Below are 20,336 nucleotides of genomic sequence, written 5' to 3' on the forward strand. Positions count from 1 at the left end.
GAATGGGGAAAACGCGGATTAAGATGAACCCTACCAACTGATTTATACTGATACTTGGGCTTGGGCCCTTTCCGGGCTATATCTGGGCTTAATGAATAATTATGATTGGGCCTGGATTGTTCACTAAAAAGTTTTTTTTTTAAAGAAAAGAAAATATGTCATTCTTAAATTAAGATTATTTCTATTTTATGAATCCAAATCTCAGTTCACTACCCTCGCCTACAATCTCTTTCTTTGTAAAAGTATGCTACTTTCTCCGATTTCATTGAATGTCATATATTTTCTTATTTGAACGGTCCATAACAAATGTTTCATTTTATTTTTATTGTTTTCGATAATAAACCCTACATTTCACTAATTTCTTCTCGCTTATATTTTATTATAAAACTAATATATAAAATTAAGATTTACATTCCACTAATTTTTTCTACCTACTTTTACTAATAAAGTCAAACAATTTCTTAAACTCCACACTGATCAAATATGAGACTTTTAATAAGGACAGAATGGAGTATCTATTAGCATGATTTGTTGGACTTTGTTCATTGGGACGTGTAATAGTAGAAGTATACTATCCCAAGGTAGTGATATAATGCAAACTCTATATATTGTACAAACTATCAACTATGATCTGGACCATTAGAAAATGTCAACAGATGTTAAAATAATGGCAACAAAAAATGTTAATACAATGTCAACACAATGTCAACAAAACATCAACCGTTGACACTATGTTGACATTTTCTGTTGATGCTATTTTATCATCGGTTGACATTTTTCAATGGTTCATATCATAGTTTAGAGTTTGTTCAATATTTATAATTTGCATTTGATTACATCTCTACTATCTCATCTCATATGTAACGTGCAGTAAATCAAGAAGGCATGTTGTGATAAAAGTAATAGGTTTGCTCGTGTTCAAAAAAAATTATAATCATTCCTTCAATTTGTAAATCATAAGCTAAGGTCCAATATTAGCCCATAAAAATGAGTATATTATTGTCTTATATTCTCTCTGTCCACCAATTAAAGAATCATTTTGTCATTTTTTATTATCCATGATTTAAAGAACTATTTACTTTTTTTCAATCTTAGTATGTGAATCCAGAGGCTGACGCAGAAAAAAAAATCGATAGGGGCCGAAATTTATAAATTTTGTTTCAAAGTAGTATATTTTTGGGTGTTTTAAATCATTTGTAAGGCTTTTACACAATAATGTACACTAAATTTAGATATATTTCAAAAATTTATAAAAGAAATAGTGTTAAAAAAGAATTCATTGAGGCTTAAGCCCTTCCTCTCTATCACATAGGTTCGCCCCTACGTGGATTTCATATTCCACTAACTTTGTATACTCACAATGTAATATAAAACTAAACCTGAAAATAGATCTCACATTTCACTCAATTTATATTTTTACTTTTCTTTACAAAGTCAAACAATTTGTTCAAACTCGTGCCGAGTTAAAAGGACTCTTTAAATTGTGGACGGCGGGAGTATTATTATAGGGAGTAGAATTATGAAGTTAAGTGATGGAGAAAAGATATTCAAATTGTATACTCCACTACTTATTTTCTAATCTATCAGCAAGATTGGAAGTATAGAAATGTAACCTACTACTATCATTTATAGACACCTAAGAATTAAGATAATATGCATCAACTTAATCTGTGTAGCTTAGGAAGACATGGTTATATTTCCATAAGAATATCTAATGGATATATAAGAGTAAGTACCTATTAAGAAGATGGGGCAAATGATGAAGATGACGGATCCATATACATGGTAGGAAAAAGCATTTGAATACGAAAGAAAAAGACCCAATCACCCAAATGACAAATCCATATCACAGAATCTATTAGCCAATAAAAATAAAAGTTTCATTGCAATAAAACGAAAATAATTATTGAAATCATGAGGTAAATTTTGTTAAAAATCTTTGAAATTAAAATATTAAAAATGACATTGTTTCAATAGAATAAGATAAAAAAAATAAGATTATAAAGCAAACTAAAAGAAAAAATATGGTATGAAACACATTGTTTTTAACTTTATCAAAAGATAACATTTTGTGACTAAGTGAGAAAATTTCAAACTATATAATTTAATATTTTAATTTTAAAATTATGAAATTTACCAAATTTAATCAAACTTCTTCATTTAGATGGCTATTGACCTTACCATAAATTGCATTTCATTCAAGAAGCAATGAAAAAATCAACTAGCTTGAAAATAAACTAATTGGGAAAATATGGGATTTCTACCCAACTCCGTGTTAGAGTTTGTATACTAGAAATTATTTTTCGAGTGGTTGAATATTGTAAAAACTCTTATTTTATTTTCCAAGGAATAAAACAGATTATTTTTATCGTAATGTTGTTATGTTTTACATTTAATGGATGTTTATGCATATTTAAATGTATAAGAAACTTAACAAAGCCTAAGTCTTTATTTTAGTAGACCGGTTGTGGCCGTCGTCCACTTTAAGGTAACACGGTCAGTTCTGAACAAAGAAAAAGTAGAATTTCACAGCCCATATAAGCCTAGACTACCAATCGAGAAAGGTTACAATGTCAGTCCGCATATTTCTATGCCTTACTGAAATAAGATGACATTGGTGTGATAGAACACTTAACGGATCTAACAGCGAAACGAGTCTTTATACTATCTACTAAAAGACAAAGTCTTGATAAATATTTTTTATTTCTTAATCAATATATGTTAGCATTGAGTATACGGTATTGATTATGCACTACTTTGGCTTATCAAATAGTGTGGGTTTTTTGCAACCCAATAATCCTGATATATATTGGGTAGAGGTGATTAATATCTAGTGGTGCTAGGATTGCTATTATATTAAATAGTGCGTGAGGTGAGTCTCGTTTGAGAATGTCCACAAGAGGAGCTCGAAACAAAGTTTTATTATTCGGCACCTAGCTAGTTGGAGTTTAATTACTCTATGAATAATAAATAAGTGTTTCATGTTAAGTCCACTCTTTTAATTAATAAGATCTTAATTAATTAAGTCTATAACAGACATTAATTAATTAATGGACATTTATATCTTAAGCACTAGAAATGAAAGTCAAACGGAAACCCAAATTACTTGTAATTTTGGATTTGGATGGGCAAGTCAATATTACTTCTGTAGTGGATGTTCATAATATTCCAATGTAAGCTTGTATTAAATTGTGGGTTCAACTAATTGGGGGAGGTCATATCCAAAACCTTTCATAGATCCCTGACTGGGCCAAACATATAACTTAATATAAAGAGGAGTGGATGATTTTCAGCTCTTCTCCGTGAGAAATTTTTCTGTCTTCTTTATTTAAGTCCTAATGTTTTGCTGAGATCAGCCCACACTGATATCGGAATACAGTTCGGGAACCTGTCAGAAGATCTGCGGTCTAGTATTCGATAACTTCATGAGGAGAAGTAGCAAGCAATCTTTGATTCTTTGGAGAATCAAGAAGGTACAATTCCTACTCCATATAAAAGCATGTTTCAGGTTTCAATTAATATTAAAGCATGTTTTAATTCAAGTTTTGAGCATCATACATGTGATAATTACGCGAATAGATTTTTTTTAAATAATCAGCTAAATAGATCGAATTTATTATGAGATTTATTTGTGTACGCTTCCGCTGCCAACCCCATCACTCCGGGCCAGAAATGACTCAATAGACCAATTGAAGATCTATTCTAGAAGGAAGAAAATGTAACCATAAAAAATACCCCCTCCGTCTATAAAGAGTATGCACTATTGCCTTTTTCGTCTGTCCCCAAATAGTGGACATTCCAATTTTGGAAACCCCCTTCTCTCTAATGAGGTGAGATCCATTCTGCACTAATAAAACTTAAAAAACTTTCTCTATATATCTCTCTCTTACTTTACCAATAATACATTAAAACTTACGCAGAACCCAAAGTTCATACTCTAATTTTGGACGGAGGGAGTAATGAAAAACAAAATGCAATTTTGCTAAAAGCCAGTAGAAACAGGAGTAGATCAAAACATGGGAGTAGAAAACAAAAGGATCTCAATCAAATGAATACGCAATAAGACTGGAACACGTAACAACGAAATTCAAACACAAGCTAATCCAACAATGAGGATCTTGATATAAGTAATGAATTAATCAAAATAAATACCAAGCCACGTGCATCTTCACAGTTGCTAAAAAACACCACGATAACGAACACCAAAAATCAATGCAATCATAACTGAACCATGAATGTGCGATTGGTAATCCCATAACATTATGTCGGTGCAATTCTTTAGGTTTACGATATCTAACTCTGGTGTTCCTAGTGGCGAAGCATGATTTTGACGATGGGGAGCCCAAAACCATGCAATGAAATCAATGCAATCATCGTTATGGGGTATTTTTTAATTTCGACGTCGCCTCAAGTAGTTGCGACATTAGCAGAAGAATTAACGTCAACCTCGAAAGAGGTGTCAGTTGCATAGTCATAGCTGCTATTGATAATGGTCTTCGTTACGAATAAGTATCGCAATATCAAATAAACTATATACTAGTCTCTCCATCCGTGATTATGAGTCTCATTTTTTCATTTTTGTTCATTCGTGAATAGGAGTCTCATTTCATTTCTACTATAAATGGTACACGTTCTAATTTATTCTACTCACATATCATTTAAAACTAATAAAAACAAGTGGGACTCACTCATAATCCATTAACCTTTTTTCTATCCACTTTTCTCTAACATTTTTTAAAATCCGTGTTGGAAAGAAATGAGACTCTTATTCGCCGATGGAGGGAATATATATTATCTTCTTTTTTCTCATATCTATAAGTTTTATTAATTAATATTACAAAATCCTGCAATATTGTTTTTAACTTTTCTGAGCACTTTTGAATAATGGTGATGGTTTTTGTAAGTATTCTGATTTTGCAATTAGAGAAACAACTCTATCGTGTTCGCAAGTGAATGATGTTTTTTTCTTAATCTTAACTTTTCGTGACTTTTAGATCCTTATTTTAACACAAGTAAATCAATGCATCTCTAAATTTAGATCCTTTTATAATATAGGTTGTTGTATATAGTCTTTTTTCTTTCAAAGTTTACTTGTAACAAACCATTTATGATTTATCATTAAAGTTTTCAATCTGTTTGGCGTTGGTTTTGTTAGACACAACAGAATTATAAAAGTTGTTTTTATGTGGTTTTTTGCCTTATTCGTTTGATGTGTATTTGTTCTTGCACGACCTTTTATTCAAAATTTGAAGAGATTTTTATGTTTTAATTATTTTTATAAACACAGGAAGTCATCGGCGATCTTCTTCCTTTTTTTGTTTCGTTCATGATAAATCCCCTCACATTAATTTGAAATTTATGCCTCGGGAGAAAGGAGCAAATAGTTGGTAGTACTGATATTTCCACATGAAAATTTTGGATTAATTGTGCATGTGAATTGGCGTAATGGTAAAATGGTAATGCTCAAATCAAAGATCTCGAATTATTTTTTTTATAAATAAAAATGCTGAAGCCTGAAAGGGATGCGAGCCAGAGTTTGTTTACATAGAACATGGAAAAACAAAAGCCAAGCAGCTAGAGCGACACACAAATCAAAATCAAAACCAAAAATAAAGACAAGGTCCCCCCAAGAAAAGTCCCAACAACAAACCTACAGAAGTGGCAAAACAGACCAATACCAGTACAAAACCATGCAACTCACTCAAGGTAAAGTTGTCAAACCTGAAAACCATTCCCCAGTTCGTTCGAGTTAATGATCTCGAATTCAAATTCACATTGAAACAATTTTTAAATTTATATTCATTTATTAAATAAAAAAATTCGGATTAGTTTTACCTACAATATAATCACATCTAAAATGAAGAATCACAGTGACAATGAGATGCCATTTTTGACATTATGAAATATAACAAGGTTGAAGTAGTCCAACTACTAGAGCAGGACACGACCAAACAAAATTGATGTCCACGTGAACAAATTATTAATTTATTGCTGTAAATTGGTACCAACAATATTGAATTTCACATGAATAAAATTAAATATATAGCCAAGCAATTAATTTAAGCCACATGCATGATATGTACTTTTGGCATAAAGACCAAATGACAAATTAAGAGAATATAATTTGGAAAACATAATTAAGAATGATTTATTTTAGAACATGTATAAGCCGCTTTTGCGCAGTAGTGGTTTCATAATAATCACTTTATTGCAAACTTCATGAAAACATCGTGATGATAGATGTCGACCGTTGAGCAATACGCATATGCGTACGACACCTATATTTATTAAGAGCCATTCACTTTTTTTAAAATTTCCAGCCTATATATAATTGTTTGAGGGGGATAGGGATTTTGATATTTCATTGCATGACAGCTGATCGTGAGCATATTATAATAATGAGTTTTGATGAATTAGGATGTTTGTTTTAGAAATACCTTCAAAAATCAAAATATATTGAAATATTCAATTACTTTTTCCATTATACTATATCACAAACAATTATTCTACCTAAACTTCTTGCCACTCAAGAATGTGGCCATCTTGAGTAAGACGGAAGGAGTATATTTCTATATTTCGTAACTTTCTCTTTCCAATTAATACACTCTGATACGAGCATATTCCTAGAATTATCCTCATATCTATATTATTTAGTTAGTTATTGATTTACCATATCTTTTCATATTTATTAGGATTATTTTCTTGTTCCTTAAGTTAGGGTATCCACTATTAAAAATAGTGGACATTGTTATTCATTTGGATCATTCAAGAAATATCAAATTATCTTATTATCCTTCTATTTTATTTTCACGCCTTTATTACAATTCCGTATTGTTCTTGGTTTGATCGACGGGCAAAGCTCCCGCGACAACCTTTTATCCCTCCGACGATTGCAATCGCGACGTCGGAATCTTGTTAAGAGAAATCATCTCTTAACACACTCAACCGTTTTTTCTCTCCAATTAAATATTCAACTCTCATTTTCTTTCCAATTAATACACTCAACCATTTTTTTTTCTCTCCAATTAAATATTCAACTCTCATTCTGTTTCCAATTACATAAATTTTTTCTCTCTCCAATAACCACATTAATCTAAATTCCAAAAATTTTGTGCTGACTAAGAAATATGTCTTTTTAACCGAGATAAAGGGAGTACAATTTATTAAAATAAGACTTATATTCCATTAATTTTTTCAATAAAAATAAACAATTTGTAGACCTACTATGATCAAAATTGGAATTTTTATTGGCGGATGGAGAAGGTAGTAAAACCGTTATACCCCACCCATCCACGAAACACGCATTACTGTCATAACATATTTGCCAGCTCTCATCAATTCAATTCATATTCTTTCTCTCTCTCTCTTCACCGCATCAGCTATGGCGTCTTCTTCCGACGACGAGGGGGAGGAGTACCTCTTCAAGATCGTCATAATCGGCGATTCCGCGGTGGGCAAATCCAATCTGCTCTCCCGCTACGCCCGAAACGAGTTCAACATGCACTCTAAGGCCACGATTGGGGTCGAGTTCCAGACTCAGACCCTCCAAATCGACGGCAAGGAAGTCAAGGCCCAGATTTGGGACACCGCCGGCCAGGAGCGCTTCCGCGCCGTCACCTCCGCCTACTACCGCGGCTCCTTCGGCGCCCTCGTCGTCTACGACATCACCAGGAGATCCACCTTCGACAGTATTTCCCGATGGCTCGATGAGCTCAAGAGTACTTCTCTTTTCCCTTATTCCCTCCATTTCCTTTTTTTTTAATTTCGAAGACAGATCAATTTTGTGCTTCGAATCGGAATCTGATGGATTTGAAATCACTTCATTTGATCATATGATGGAAGAATCGATTTGTGTGTATTGACAAATTGCGAGATCGGATTCAATGATATTTGTTGCTTTCAATGAGAGCCCAAGCGACTCGGAGTGGTGGCTGGGCAAAGAACTGTGTCGATTGTGAGAGCGATTAGTGAGGGGTTTATTGACGAAATTGATTCTTTCTTCAGGTTGATTGCTAACATTAGAAAACAAACATTCTTTTCAAAGAAACAGAGGAAGAAGTTTTGTACAGATCTTATTTTTTTTCCATGACTAAAAATGTGGAGAGTAGACCAACATGAGGATATGATCAACCATAGAGAGAGTTGCTTTTGCTTTAGGAAGAAAATTCCTTTCTGATTATAAGAGAGAGTCAATTTGTTTAAGCTCAACCTATATGCTCTAGTCATGATCATGATTCCTTTCCTTAGTTTGGTAACTAATTTGAAATCAAGATTGTCTGGTTTGGTAGGTGGCCCCTTTTCTCCAATTCTTGGATAGTAGAACAAGAAAATGTGGCTTGCATTCTTCTTCTGTAGTTATATATACTTGCATTTCTATTTTAAGAGTAGTGTGCTTGTGCTCCAGTGACAATCGAATTCGATATGTGTGTTCATTTATTCTATAGGCTAAAGCCTAAAATTGGTCTCGTACATTTGTCACTAACAAATTTTTTGTTATTAGCTTCTGGTTATAGACAATATGATTTGGTCCGTATTTAACAGTTTCATCAAAAATCAACAGTCAACTGCATTTTGACCTAATTAATTAGTTGGATCAAAACATATTGTTTAGGACTAGAAGCTAATACACACTTAATGTGTAGGACTAAATAGATTTTATGTGCAAATGTACAGAACCAATTTGGACTTTAAAACGCGATTGACCGTTATATTTTTTACATAACCATTAGGTCCAAAACATATTGTTTAGGACCTGAAGCTAACACTTAATGTATAGGATGAAAAAGTTTTTTTAAAACAAATGTATGAAATTAATTTTGGACTTTTGTCCAAAATTCCAAAGATTCAAAAGTCCAAAATTCCAAAGATTCATTTCAACACCTCTCCTATTATTATGGAGAGATGACATGGAGTGTCTAGATTCTTCTCTCCAACCAAGTCAGTTCGTCATTGGTTAAATTTTTCATGTGAAATCAGTCAAATTTAGTCTTCACTTTTACCAGAGTTGTCTAAATCCTTCCCGGTAAATGATGGATTTGAATCCTTTAATCTGAACTTGTAGTCCAAATTTCCAGATTCAATCTAGAAATTGCAGAAATTTGTTTTCTTAGAGGGTGGGAATTGCTCTGTCTGAAATCAGAGGGATATTTATTTATTTATTCTGTTGCTTATTTTTATTTACTCTAGAGTGCATATTTCAAGATCCCTAATGTGATATCTGATGCTCTTCATCCAGCTCATTCCGACACAGCAGTTGCGAAGATGCTTGTGGGGAACAAACTAGACTTGGACAACATCAGGGACGTGAGCGTGGAGGAAGGCAAAAGCCTAGCCGAATCAGAAGGATTGTTCTTCATGGAAACCTCGGCACTGGACTCGACAAACGTTAAGAAGGCTTTCGATTTAGTGATACGCGAGATTTATAACAATGTCAGCAGGAAGGTGTTGCATTCGGACTCATACAAGGCAGAATTATCAGCCAACAACAGAGTGTCCCTCGTCCGCGACAGCTCTGATGAACCAAAGCCAAAAGGGGGATCATATACTTGTTGTTAGAGGCGATTCAATCAAAAAACCTTGCATTAGATCCATTTGATATTATTGAATTTGGTTGATTTTGCTCTTCCTATACTTGTTTGCTTTGGAACTGTAAATTATACTCTATTTTGATTGTGTTAAAGAAATCACGCAACAGATTTTTTTTATCTCTCCATCCCAAGGTAATTGGGCATTTCTTTTGAGCACGAGATTTAAGATTTGAATGTGTTAAAGGTTAAAGTGGACAGAGTAAAGTAAGAGAGTGAATAAAGTACGATAAAAGATAAAATTTATGCTAAAAAAGAAATGACTCATTTACGTTGGGACAACTAAAAAAATGGACTCAACTAATGTTTCTTCTTTTTCTTGATTTGAAGCTCCGACTTTGTATTTAGAATGTCCCAAGTTTGTACAACCACCAATGAAAAGAAGTAAGTTCTTTTAAGATTCAAAAAAATAACTGTAATGTAACGATAAGAATCTTTGACTTCTTCATGTTTTCTTTCTAACACCAATAACAAAATAAATTCAATAACAACATTTTCATGGACAATTTAAAAATTGAAGATCATGACTCTAGTTAAAGTAGCAAATTACTACTTGAAAGCTAAAGAATCAATCATTTTTTTTCAATTAACAAACTTCAAATCAGTTTAACGGATGAAGTAATTTTTTATTTATAATAAGATAGACAATTCATTACTTTCAAACTACATACTCCTTCCGTTCCATATTAATCGGTGACAAATGAGTCGACTTCATTATATGAGTTGGTACTATTAATATGAACATGTGTTAATTAACAAATGGTCTTTGAACTTTAAAATTTGCATATTTGAGTCGATGGAAAAAAATATATATGAACTTAGATGTTTTTTCATTTTTTAATGATAAATCCACTAAGTTGTAACCAAATGATTTCTTCCTCTAATCCAGCAAAAAAACAAAATACTCCCGCGTCCCATAAAAACATGACATTTGAAACGGCCCGCAGGGGCGTAGCGCAGTTGACAACGGAGGGACAGATCTTGCTGCAATGACATTTGAAACGACACAAAACTTAATGCACAATTGGTAATTAATTTATCTTCTTTTTTTATAATTAATGCATGATATCTTCACGCATTTATAGATATTTTCAAATATTACGTACTCAAAATTAAACTTGGCAAAGTTCACGAACCTTAAAAAATGCTACACTCTTATAAATATTAGCTATCTATTTTATAGGAGTGTACAAAGTAGTTAATATATTTCTTTAAAATGTTACTCCATATTTATAATTCATCAAATTTTAATTATCATTCACAAAATTTCAATATTTTGATATGGTATTTGGGCCCGATCAGTGATTAAATAAGTTGGGCCGAACCAATAGCTTCACCAATTTTCTCACTTTTTAAAACATTGTTCATAACCAATTCCAATACATTCAAAACTAGGAACTAAACCCATAATTTTGATAATCAATTAAATAATAATCAACGAACCGATTATCCACTCCACAACACCACAAAAGTATGTGTCTAAATCAAAAAATATATGCACATGAAATACTTGAATAATTGCTTTTCTTACAACTTTCTTAAATAGAAGAATATTACCACAAATCATACATAATCATATGTGTACCCTTCCTTAACACACGCGCGCACACAAAAACACAAGAAAGGTAAAAAAACGTAGAAAACCACTCAAACACACAAAAATCCCCTTTCATCCGAGGCAACAATCTTGCACACAAAGGAAAGAGTTGTCAAGCAATTAAAAACCCTTTTATCTCAGCAAATTTTCATTTGTTACATGTTTACAGTAGCCGCTTATCATGGCTTGTGTACCTACTCAACTCATGCTGATAATTTTATATAGTAGCGCTTTGTCTCATCCATTTTGTGGCTGACCACTTCTCTCCTGATAGTACTTCACATCCACCATGTAAGCTGTTCGGATCCGATTTTCCATCAAGACCCTGACACACAATTCAACACCATACATCAATTTTAATAATTTTAATTATTCTGTATACGCTGAATCCGTCTGTTGAGAACACAGCTCAAGAGACGAGTTCAACGTTCACAGATACCCAGACCATTGTTTTCTCTGTTCTTTTTAAATATCCACAGCTGCCGCCATAGGCGCACATGATATCAACCTGGAGGTGTTGGGGTTCGGAGCTATGACCTCACAGTTACAAATTCATCGCGCCACCACTAGGCCACCCTATGAGGGGCCTTCTATATCATAATATTTCACATCCTAACTAACCATTAATAATATATTGGGGAAAGAATGAAACTAATTCAAGTAAAAGGTGCAAAGTCACAAACCATGCTCCAGAAAAGCACAGCATCTCCCTTATTCGGCTTCACACACAATCCTTTGGCCATCTTCCCCCCACAGCTACACTCGCCAGATCCAGCCTAAGATCAGATTTTGATGATTAGAAAAAAGTTCGGGGCAATGTAAAAAACAAACCTTGAACTTCAGAGGATTTACTAAATTTACAGATATCCCACAGCACATAATCAGGTTATGAACTTCAGGTTCCTAATAGTAATGTCAGTAACTCAGGATGACAAACACATCAATCCTACAGTATTTCATGTAAAGCTCCATTGAAATTAGAAAAATCTCCCATTCTTTTTGAAAGCAAATGATATGGACTCTGAACGTGACTTGGGCACTTTATCGTGTTCATCTCATTCTCACCAATATCTAAACCACACATTTGGAGGAAGAAGAAATTATAACTTTGAATTCCAATTAGTACCTCAAATTTTGAATTTGCTTCTCCTTAAGTTCATTCCAGAATTAGTAAAACAAATTAAGATGCTGGTTGTTTGTTTGATCTTACTTTCTCGAGCTAGTGTTCATTCAATGCTTGATAATTTCAGTATGCATAATATTGCATGTTTGAGCTTCTCAAGTTTGAGCGCCGGTTAGGAAATAAACCCTACACCTGGTAATTATTTCTGACCCACATCACTTAGATTATTTATAAACCAGCAGTTGCACCGAAGAAAGCTATAATATGAGATAGTTATGGTTTTTTTAAACACATAACAAGTAACAACCTTTGGGAAGTATGTTTCTCCCCCCTCAACATTGTCGCTTAGATACATGAGTATGGTTGCCACTCTTTGACCACCGTACTTCAAATTGAACTGCAAGAAGAACCTTGGTTATATTTAAATATGGGATATTTTGATGATAACCACAAATTTAAACTGGAAGAAATGGTTAGAAGAACAAAACTGACTGGTGCACAGAACGACAGACTTACTGTATCAGAGAAATAGTCATGGTGTGGCCTATAAAACTGATTCTTTTCATACCTGTGCTTCTGCAGATGTTAGCCTTCAAATTAAAATCTCAGTTCTGTGTTTGATTAAGAAACTGAACAAGTTTACACATAATTACTCACCTCAAAACCTGTATACGTTCCCCATTTTCTACTGGTACTTGAGCATACACAGATATCCGTTTCTCAATTGCCTGAGGGCGTAATAAACTGTCAACTAACAGTTAATTCAAAAGGTGGCCAATAAAATATAGAAAACATAGTAACTAACTTCTAGTGAAAAAACTACTCTGATAAAAACAAAATTCAAATTGAAAAGAAGAAAAAAAAGGAGCTGAAGTATAACGTCAAGCAGATGTTGGCAAAGATAGCTGAAGTTAAAATTTCATGGCACCTGTATCATTGGATACTTCCTTTCTTCAGCTGTTAGAAACATTCCAGAGCTTGTCCTGACTTTACTCTTTATACCCTGAAACAGTATATAATATAATGAAATAATACAGACAGAAATCTGTAACTCAGACTTAAAATACTGTATACAAACCTCAAGCAAACCATACTAATAGTGAACTAAGAAATTGTGACGAAATATGGAATTATGTCCATCAATAAGAATGGAACTATGTCAAGAAACGACCAATTGCGATCCAGATTATACAGCAAATGAAGATATTCACTACAGCCAGTACAGAGCAGAATACCATAAATCATTCAGAGGAAACTCTGACTCCGACCATTACATTAAATTGAGTGAGAGACTAACTGCTTCAACATGCACTAAGTGCAATAAGCATAAGGTTTTACTAGATAATAAAAACAAAGACTGTGTAATGAAGGGTTGATCTACAAAACTTTCAATTAGAATGCTAGAACTAACCTAGCTCACCTTTCCAGTTCTTGCATCCACTACAGTAGAAACCTCAAGACGAGGTTTGGAAATGGCTCTGAGGTAATCGCACTCCTGTAAAGGAAAAAGACATAGAGTTGATCGATCCACATATTGAATTTGTAAATATTCTAGTTTTACAATATCCACAAGGTGCAATAGATTTCTTGTATAAATCTAACTTCTGAACTGTAAGTTCTTTTTGCTTCATTGATGGATTAGCATAAAACAATCCACTGATCACTATGTTTTTCTATATGGATAGTGATGAGCCTAGTCTTGCTATTATAATTGGTACCTAAATGGTCTAACTAATACATGTAACAGAAACATATGCACATTCCTGTTTATTTCTTTAATAAAATTCTTAAAATTTCTTTAGAATATAATATCAGTGCTGTCAAAATATCACAGTATCGATCAATAATAAAATAATTAGCTAAGTAATTTACAAAATGAAGTAATAAGCATACCTCGGCACTTAAGAAGTTATGAAACACAATAATACGTGGTGACCAGCTAACAACTTCAGGTTTTACCTGCATTACAATGTGGTAAATTATTGGTAAAAAAACAAACGAAGGTCTAATATAAAACAAATTCATATCAGTGATGATTGGCAGATAATATATAAGTATCTTTTGACCCTGGGCAAAACTCTATGCAAAATTCAAATTATTATGTAGCATCCTAGATTATCTCTCTCTTAGTACCATATTTTTGTTTAGTAAAGCATATCCAGGTTGGTACAACTTGGAGCTTTCATAAGATTCGAACTGGTTAATTCTCGAATGCATTATAACTATTCATTACTTTTGAAGGAAAGAAATTAACTTTAGAAGCTTCCAAAGAGGAAAGTGGGCTTTTGCAAAGGTTCTAACTTCTAAGGCATTTAGAAGACTTCATATGCACCTGTCTCTTTGGACAGTCTAAGAAGGTTGAGCACCTTTCTCTTTGCATTCAACTTCTTGCTGCTAGTTTTTGGATTCTATGTCTGTATGAACGAATTGTCCCCAAGCTAAAGCAAAAGACGCTACTTTTTTAGCTGTATTCAACATCGAAATCAGTCCAACCACAGCAAAGTACACCATCTATAATTGTCTAAATTGACTAGTTAAAAACCTTGTTCTAAGAGACCTCAAAGCACAGTGAGCAGTAGTGTCTTCACTATCAATAGATTCAGATGAAACTGGAACCCGATGTAGGGCAAAAGTCACACAATGAATAAATATATCGTGCATTTAATAGAGAAGCACATCTAGTATGCTCCATAAATACCAGGTTTTGTCTAGAAGATCATGCCACGTGAAATACTAAAAGATAATTAGGAATAGGAACAATTATTCACCATGGTAAACCATTTGTCAGTTTAATTTATTGATTATTCGAGCGCACAAATGACTAACAAAAAATTGGAAACAACCAACATACATATCCAAGACGCAAAACTGAAGCTTCTTTATCATCCCAATATGAAATACCTGATAAAAAAAGCCAATGTTATCAATCTCGTATGGCGGCTTATGGCGGTTTGCCTAAAAACCGCCGCAGGGATATGGCGTATTAGTATGGCGGTCAAAAATTAAATAAATAACATAATACTTATATATTTATATATAATTCAAAAATTAAAAAATATTAAAAATATAACATCTAAAACACTTTGAACAATTAATAAAGCATAATATACCACTGTAACCACCATGTTTCTTGCATAATGCCCTATTCCTAAATGCAGTACACATGCAATGTTGTCAAATGTCGGATATGACGGTGCTATGGCAGCGACATGGTGCTATGGCGTTTCCACCACCGACCGCCATGCCATAGCGTCATGGCGCCGCCATATCCGCTATTTGATAACATTGAAAAAAGCACAACATTACATTGGTAAATTGGTAACTTTTACTACAAGCTAGTACCATATCTTGAGGATGTGTTAGTAAGCATGGCTTAGTGTAACAATAGGATATCTAATAAATTGAAGACTACCTCCATTCAGATGCTGAATTCTTGTCAAAGAAGAGTTGGCCCCTACAAGATTTTGTGAAAAGGTTAATTGATAGATATTTAAGTCTATGACTAGTTCTTTAACAGAAAAAAGCATCCTTCGACATTGATTTTTCATGAGTCAATAACGCAAATGGCAGAACAAGTATGAAAGTAAACCAACAGTTATTAGTGACATTCTTGCAGTGGTTCCATTCCAAGTAAGTAAGCTACTTTTAAGTAGTCTTTGAAGAACATGCAAAAACCTTCAATCTGGAGATGCACACTATATTTCAGGAAAGACAAATCAAAATTGACCTTTTCTATAAAAAGTGAGTTTCACAGTCCACTAGGTCAAAATTATAAGCAAATATACTATCAGAAAATGAAGAATTCCAAATAAATGCATATCATAGTACTGATGGAAGAGGATGATGAAGAAGAAGTGCCTAACTCAGATCATGAGGATTGAGAAATCATGCTGTTTCCTTGAAAAAACAAAGCAGCATTCGACTTGACACTATCAAGGTGTCACATTATCAAAGAAACAACATGGGTGGGAACAAGGAGTCTAGTGAGTTATCCAGTAAGATCAAAAAATGAATCAGAAAGTTCAAAAATATACCAGATGACTCCTCCAACCTTCTAATAAATGCCAACTGAAGCAAAGCTCCTGAACCATCAAATGGAAAATGTCACTTGCGAAAACTGCAGCTACGATAGTGAGGAGTAAAACTAAAAACAGAAATGAAAATGCAAAGAAACCGATTTGAATAGTAATCCTTACAAAAAAAAACCCAAAATGCTACTCATCAAATAAAGCCGCAAAATGATTTAAATAATAAACGATCAACTTTACTCTCTAACAATAGAAAACCATAGATACGTCAGTACTATTTCGAGCTGATCACTTCAATGGTAGACCAAATAAATCGGAAATCATCCGGATCCGGGAAATTGTAGATTAGCAAATAGTAGTAATAGTATACCAATACAGCAGAAAAACCTAGCATCAGTTTACAATTTTAAACCATTCAGTAAATGACAAATTATATCTCATTTCTATTTAAAGAATCCTCTCCCAAATCCTAATCACCATTTGCACGCATATAAAGATCTGGTAACCATATTGAATTATTCAAACAAAAAGGAGAGAGAGAGAGAGCGGATTACCGAAAATCATTCCAACAGTTACAAACGTGAGGATAATGAAGATAAATCTCATAGAAGAAGCAGCCATTTTGGTTTAGAGAGAGAAACGAGAATAGTGGAGATTGTAAATCACAGTCTTTGTTGTAAATAAAAATCTCGTTCTTCATCCGAGGGCAGCTTTGTCAATTTAATGAACATTTTATGCCTACAATCTAGTACTTATGTTAATAATTAAATTAAAAATGCATTATGCATGGGTAGCAAACTAGCAATACGGCTAGTCTGGTTACTTCATCCGTCCACAATTGAAAGAATTATTTAAGGCCGATGTGAGTACACAACTCTACAAAATGTTTCATCTTTATTTTATATTAGTACAAAAAAGTTTAAAGTTTACATAAATCATACTCCTTTTGTCTCATTGCAAATGTCTACTTTTTCATTTTAGTTTGTCTCACTTGAGATGTCCACTTTTCATATTTGAAAACATACTCCTCTCTCATCTCTCCTCATTAAAATATTCAATAACATTTTTCACTCTAATTTATTATATTCAATTACTCCACCTAAAATCTCGTGTCATTAAAAAATGTGCACATCTTGAATGGGACAGAGGGAGCATACATAAAGTTTCATTCGTGTTTCATTTCAATACATTCCATCATACTCCTCCCGTCTCAAGGTAGTTGAGACATTTCATTTTGACACGTGATTTAAGAAATTAATTTATTAAAGGTTAAAGTGGAGAGAGTAAAGTAAGAGAGATTAAGACAGTAAAGTAAGAGATGGAATAAAGTTTTTACCAAAAACGGAAATGATTCAACTACCTTGGGACAAACCAAAAAGGAATACTCCACAACTCACGCAACTACCTTGAGACGGATATGTGTTTAAAGGGCGTTAAACTTTTTAATTATGTGACGCACAAAGCCTAAAACAATGATGTACCAATATGAAACAATGATAAAACTTTTTGCACCAATATGAAACAATGATAAAACTTTTTGTACCAATATAAAAAAATTATGAAACATTTTATACTTCACATAAACAAAAAGTTAACATCCAAACAAAAATAACCGAATGTACTAAATTGAAACACAAATAAAACTTTTTGTATGATTTATATAAGCTTCAAACTTTTTGTATTAATATGAAACGAAAGTGAAACATTTTGTATGAGTTATATTTACACTGAACCATTTTGCCATTTAGGATTGTCTACGATTTATAGAACAATTTACTTTATTCCACTTTTAGTATGCGGACCCTGACTACGATGCAACTTTGAACACTTTCTACACTAAGGAAAGATGGTTTTGGGTTTTCTGAACTAAGAACAAAGGGTAATTAAACAAACAGGACAATTAACTATGCACAAGCAAGTAAAAGATGTTTTCACACAAATTGGGAAAAGATAGGGATCTGGACCCGTTGGTATGGATCACATGTGTCACCTCTATTGGGCCTCATGTGTGGTTAGGAAGGTCAGGGTAATTGGTTAGACCCCCTCTCAGGTGGATCTAACTCGTAGGTCAAACTCTAGTGTAGGAGTCTCTTCCCTATAATTTGAGATCGACTCCCAAAAATAACGGACCCAAGTCCTCTCTAGCGCATGAATCTCTCGATCACATGTAAAGCACGTAGTTGTTGATTATCTAACTAGTTTAATCAAGTATTTCTCAATGACAATAATTAGAACAAGATTTACTCAATTGTTAGCTAGGCAATTGAATATATAATGAGCAATAATCAACAAAACCAACACAAGAGATAGATAAGAATTAAACCATTATCAAACCATAGATTCCATACAAACTTCATCAAATCCGTAAAAAATCTAGCTACTCATGATCAAAGTCAAAACATAAAGAAACACAAAGAAATCAAAGTAAAACATGGATGGAAATGGAACTAAGAACTCCCCATGGGTAGAAATGATGTTGGGGAGTCTTCTCCTTCAATCTCTTAAAAGGGGAAGCTCCTTGCCTTCAAATCCTCTTCAATCTCATGATCTCTTGCTTAATTTGGTAGTGTAGGAGTTAGGGATCGAAACGTGAAAAGTCCCTTTTTATACTTTGAGTAAAAAATGAGCAAAAATAGGCATAAGTCATCATCGCCCAGTCGGGCGATTTGTAAGTGAGAAAATGCACGACATGGGCATTTTCTCAGCTTCGCGATTTCTGCTCCTAACGCCCGGTTGAAAAACGCCTGACCGGACGAACTTTCTGGAATCATCCCGTTCGATCCATTCTGCCCATTTTGACCTGTTTTCACTTCATAACTCCAACAAACTCATTAATTCATTTATTTGGTGATTAAATGGGTGAAAACCTATAATAAACACCTTAATTCAACAAAATCATGCGTTAATTACCTCTAAACTCTTCCTAAACTATGAGTTTGGCAGATCTCACGTTCCATTTTTTACACTTATGTTAATAATTAAATTAAAAATGCATTATGCTTGTGGAGCAATGCAGCTGTTATATGGACGTGTAGCAATGCATTATACATGTACCTGATATTTTTTTTATGCTTAAATGTTATTGTTTTCTTATATGCTTTCTTCATAGTGTCTAGTTAGACAAGTTGCCCAATTTTATTATCTATTTCATATGTTCCCCGCCTAGGAATAGTTAGGTAGAAGCCAACCCAAAAAGATAAAGCGTGATTGCACAACTAACCACCCTTCCCGTGCTTAATCTTCTTCGACTAGGGTTACCATTCTCTGTTGGTTCGACACCCTAGCTTGCCTTGTACTAACCAATAGTATGTATGAGAGTTTCTTAAAAGGGGAACTTATAAATTTCTTTAATCATCACTTGGGGAGTGGGAATATGTAGCCCATTCTACCAAGTTAGGACCTCCGAGTCCAGCTAAAATAGCACCGACCAAGTAGGTTGGACAAAAAACTCCTTTTCTCCACTTCTTCCCATCCATAAATGGATGGTCAAACAAAAGTTTTCAGCCGGTCGCTAGGTTTTCTCCTTCGCGCTCTAGGCTTTGGAAACAAATCATCTTGGGAGGAGTGTGTACCCATAGCCGAATTTGCCTACAATTGGACTGTACACTCTACAACTCAATTATCTCCTTTTGAGATTGTGTATGGTTTTAATTTTACATGCTTACCCCGTTAGACTTGTCTATGGTAGACTTGACATTGCTTTTCATGCTTGATTTAGGTGGGGAAGAGAAAGTTAAGTATGTGTAAGACTTGTTGATGCATTTCTAGAAGACAAGACTTGGAAGCTAAACTTGTTGATGCATTTCTAGAAGACAAGACTTGGAAGCTAAACAAGTTACTCCCTCCGTCCCTGAAAGATTTGTCCCATTTTTCCATTTCCGTCTGTCCCATAAAATTTATCTCATTTCACTTTTTACCATTTTTGGTAGTGGACCTCATATTCCACTAACTCATTCATATTCATATTTTATTATAAAACTAATATATAAAAGTAGGACCCACAT

At 33.6% G+C, this 20,336-nt stretch overlaps 2 protein-coding genes across 4 annotated transcripts; one reads left to right on the forward strand and one right to left on the reverse strand.

Annotated features, from left to right (window-relative positions):
- Positions 1–7,303: 7,303 nt before the first annotated feature.
- On the forward strand, positions 7,304–9,704 carry LOC121776359 (ras-related protein RABA5d-like). Its single transcript, XM_042173530.1, has 2 exons — positions 7,304–7,718; positions 9,236–9,704. Exons 1-2 carry the CDS (start codon positions 7,382–7,384, stop codon positions 9,553–9,555), a joined length of 657 nt encoding a protein of 218 aa, XP_042029464.1. The 5' UTR covers positions 7,304–7,381; the 3' UTR covers positions 9,556–9,704.
- Positions 9,705–11,091: 1,387 nt separating this feature from the next.
- Positions 11,092–17,035, reverse strand: LOC121775835 (prolyl 4-hydroxylase 1-like). 3 transcript variants are annotated; one of them, XM_042172907.1, is made up of 12 exons: positions 16,887–17,035; positions 16,339–16,386; positions 15,717–15,758; positions 15,156–15,205; positions 14,198–14,263; positions 13,725–13,799; positions 13,233–13,307; positions 12,962–13,032; positions 12,821–12,872; positions 12,612–12,701; positions 11,865–11,957; positions 11,092–11,506 (listed from the first exon to the last, which is right to left on the reverse strand). In XM_042172907.1, the coding sequence occupies exons 1-12, from the start codon at positions 16,951–16,953 to the stop codon at positions 11,399–11,401; spliced, it is 837 nt and encodes a 278-aa protein (XP_042028841.1). In that variant the 5' UTR covers positions 16,954–17,035; the 3' UTR covers positions 11,092–11,398. The 3 variants fall into 3 exon arrangements, with proteins under 3 accessions (XP_042028841.1, XP_042028843.1, XP_042028842.1); XM_042172909.1 differs by lacking the exons at positions 15,156–15,205; positions 15,717–15,758; positions 16,339–16,386; positions 16,887–17,035 and adding exons at positions 14,637–14,769; positions 14,847–15,146; XM_042172908.1 differs by lacking the exons at positions 15,156–15,205; positions 15,717–15,758; positions 16,339–16,386; positions 16,887–17,035 and adding an exon at positions 14,637–15,146.
- Positions 17,036–20,336: the final 3,301 nt, after the last annotated feature.

The sequence above is a fragment of the Salvia splendens genome, chromosome 18 (genome assembly GCF_004379255.2).
Source record: "Salvia splendens isolate huo1 chromosome 18, SspV2, whole genome shotgun sequence".
Classification (NCBI taxonomy): domain Eukaryota; kingdom Viridiplantae; phylum Streptophyta; class Magnoliopsida; order Lamiales; family Lamiaceae; genus Salvia; species Salvia splendens.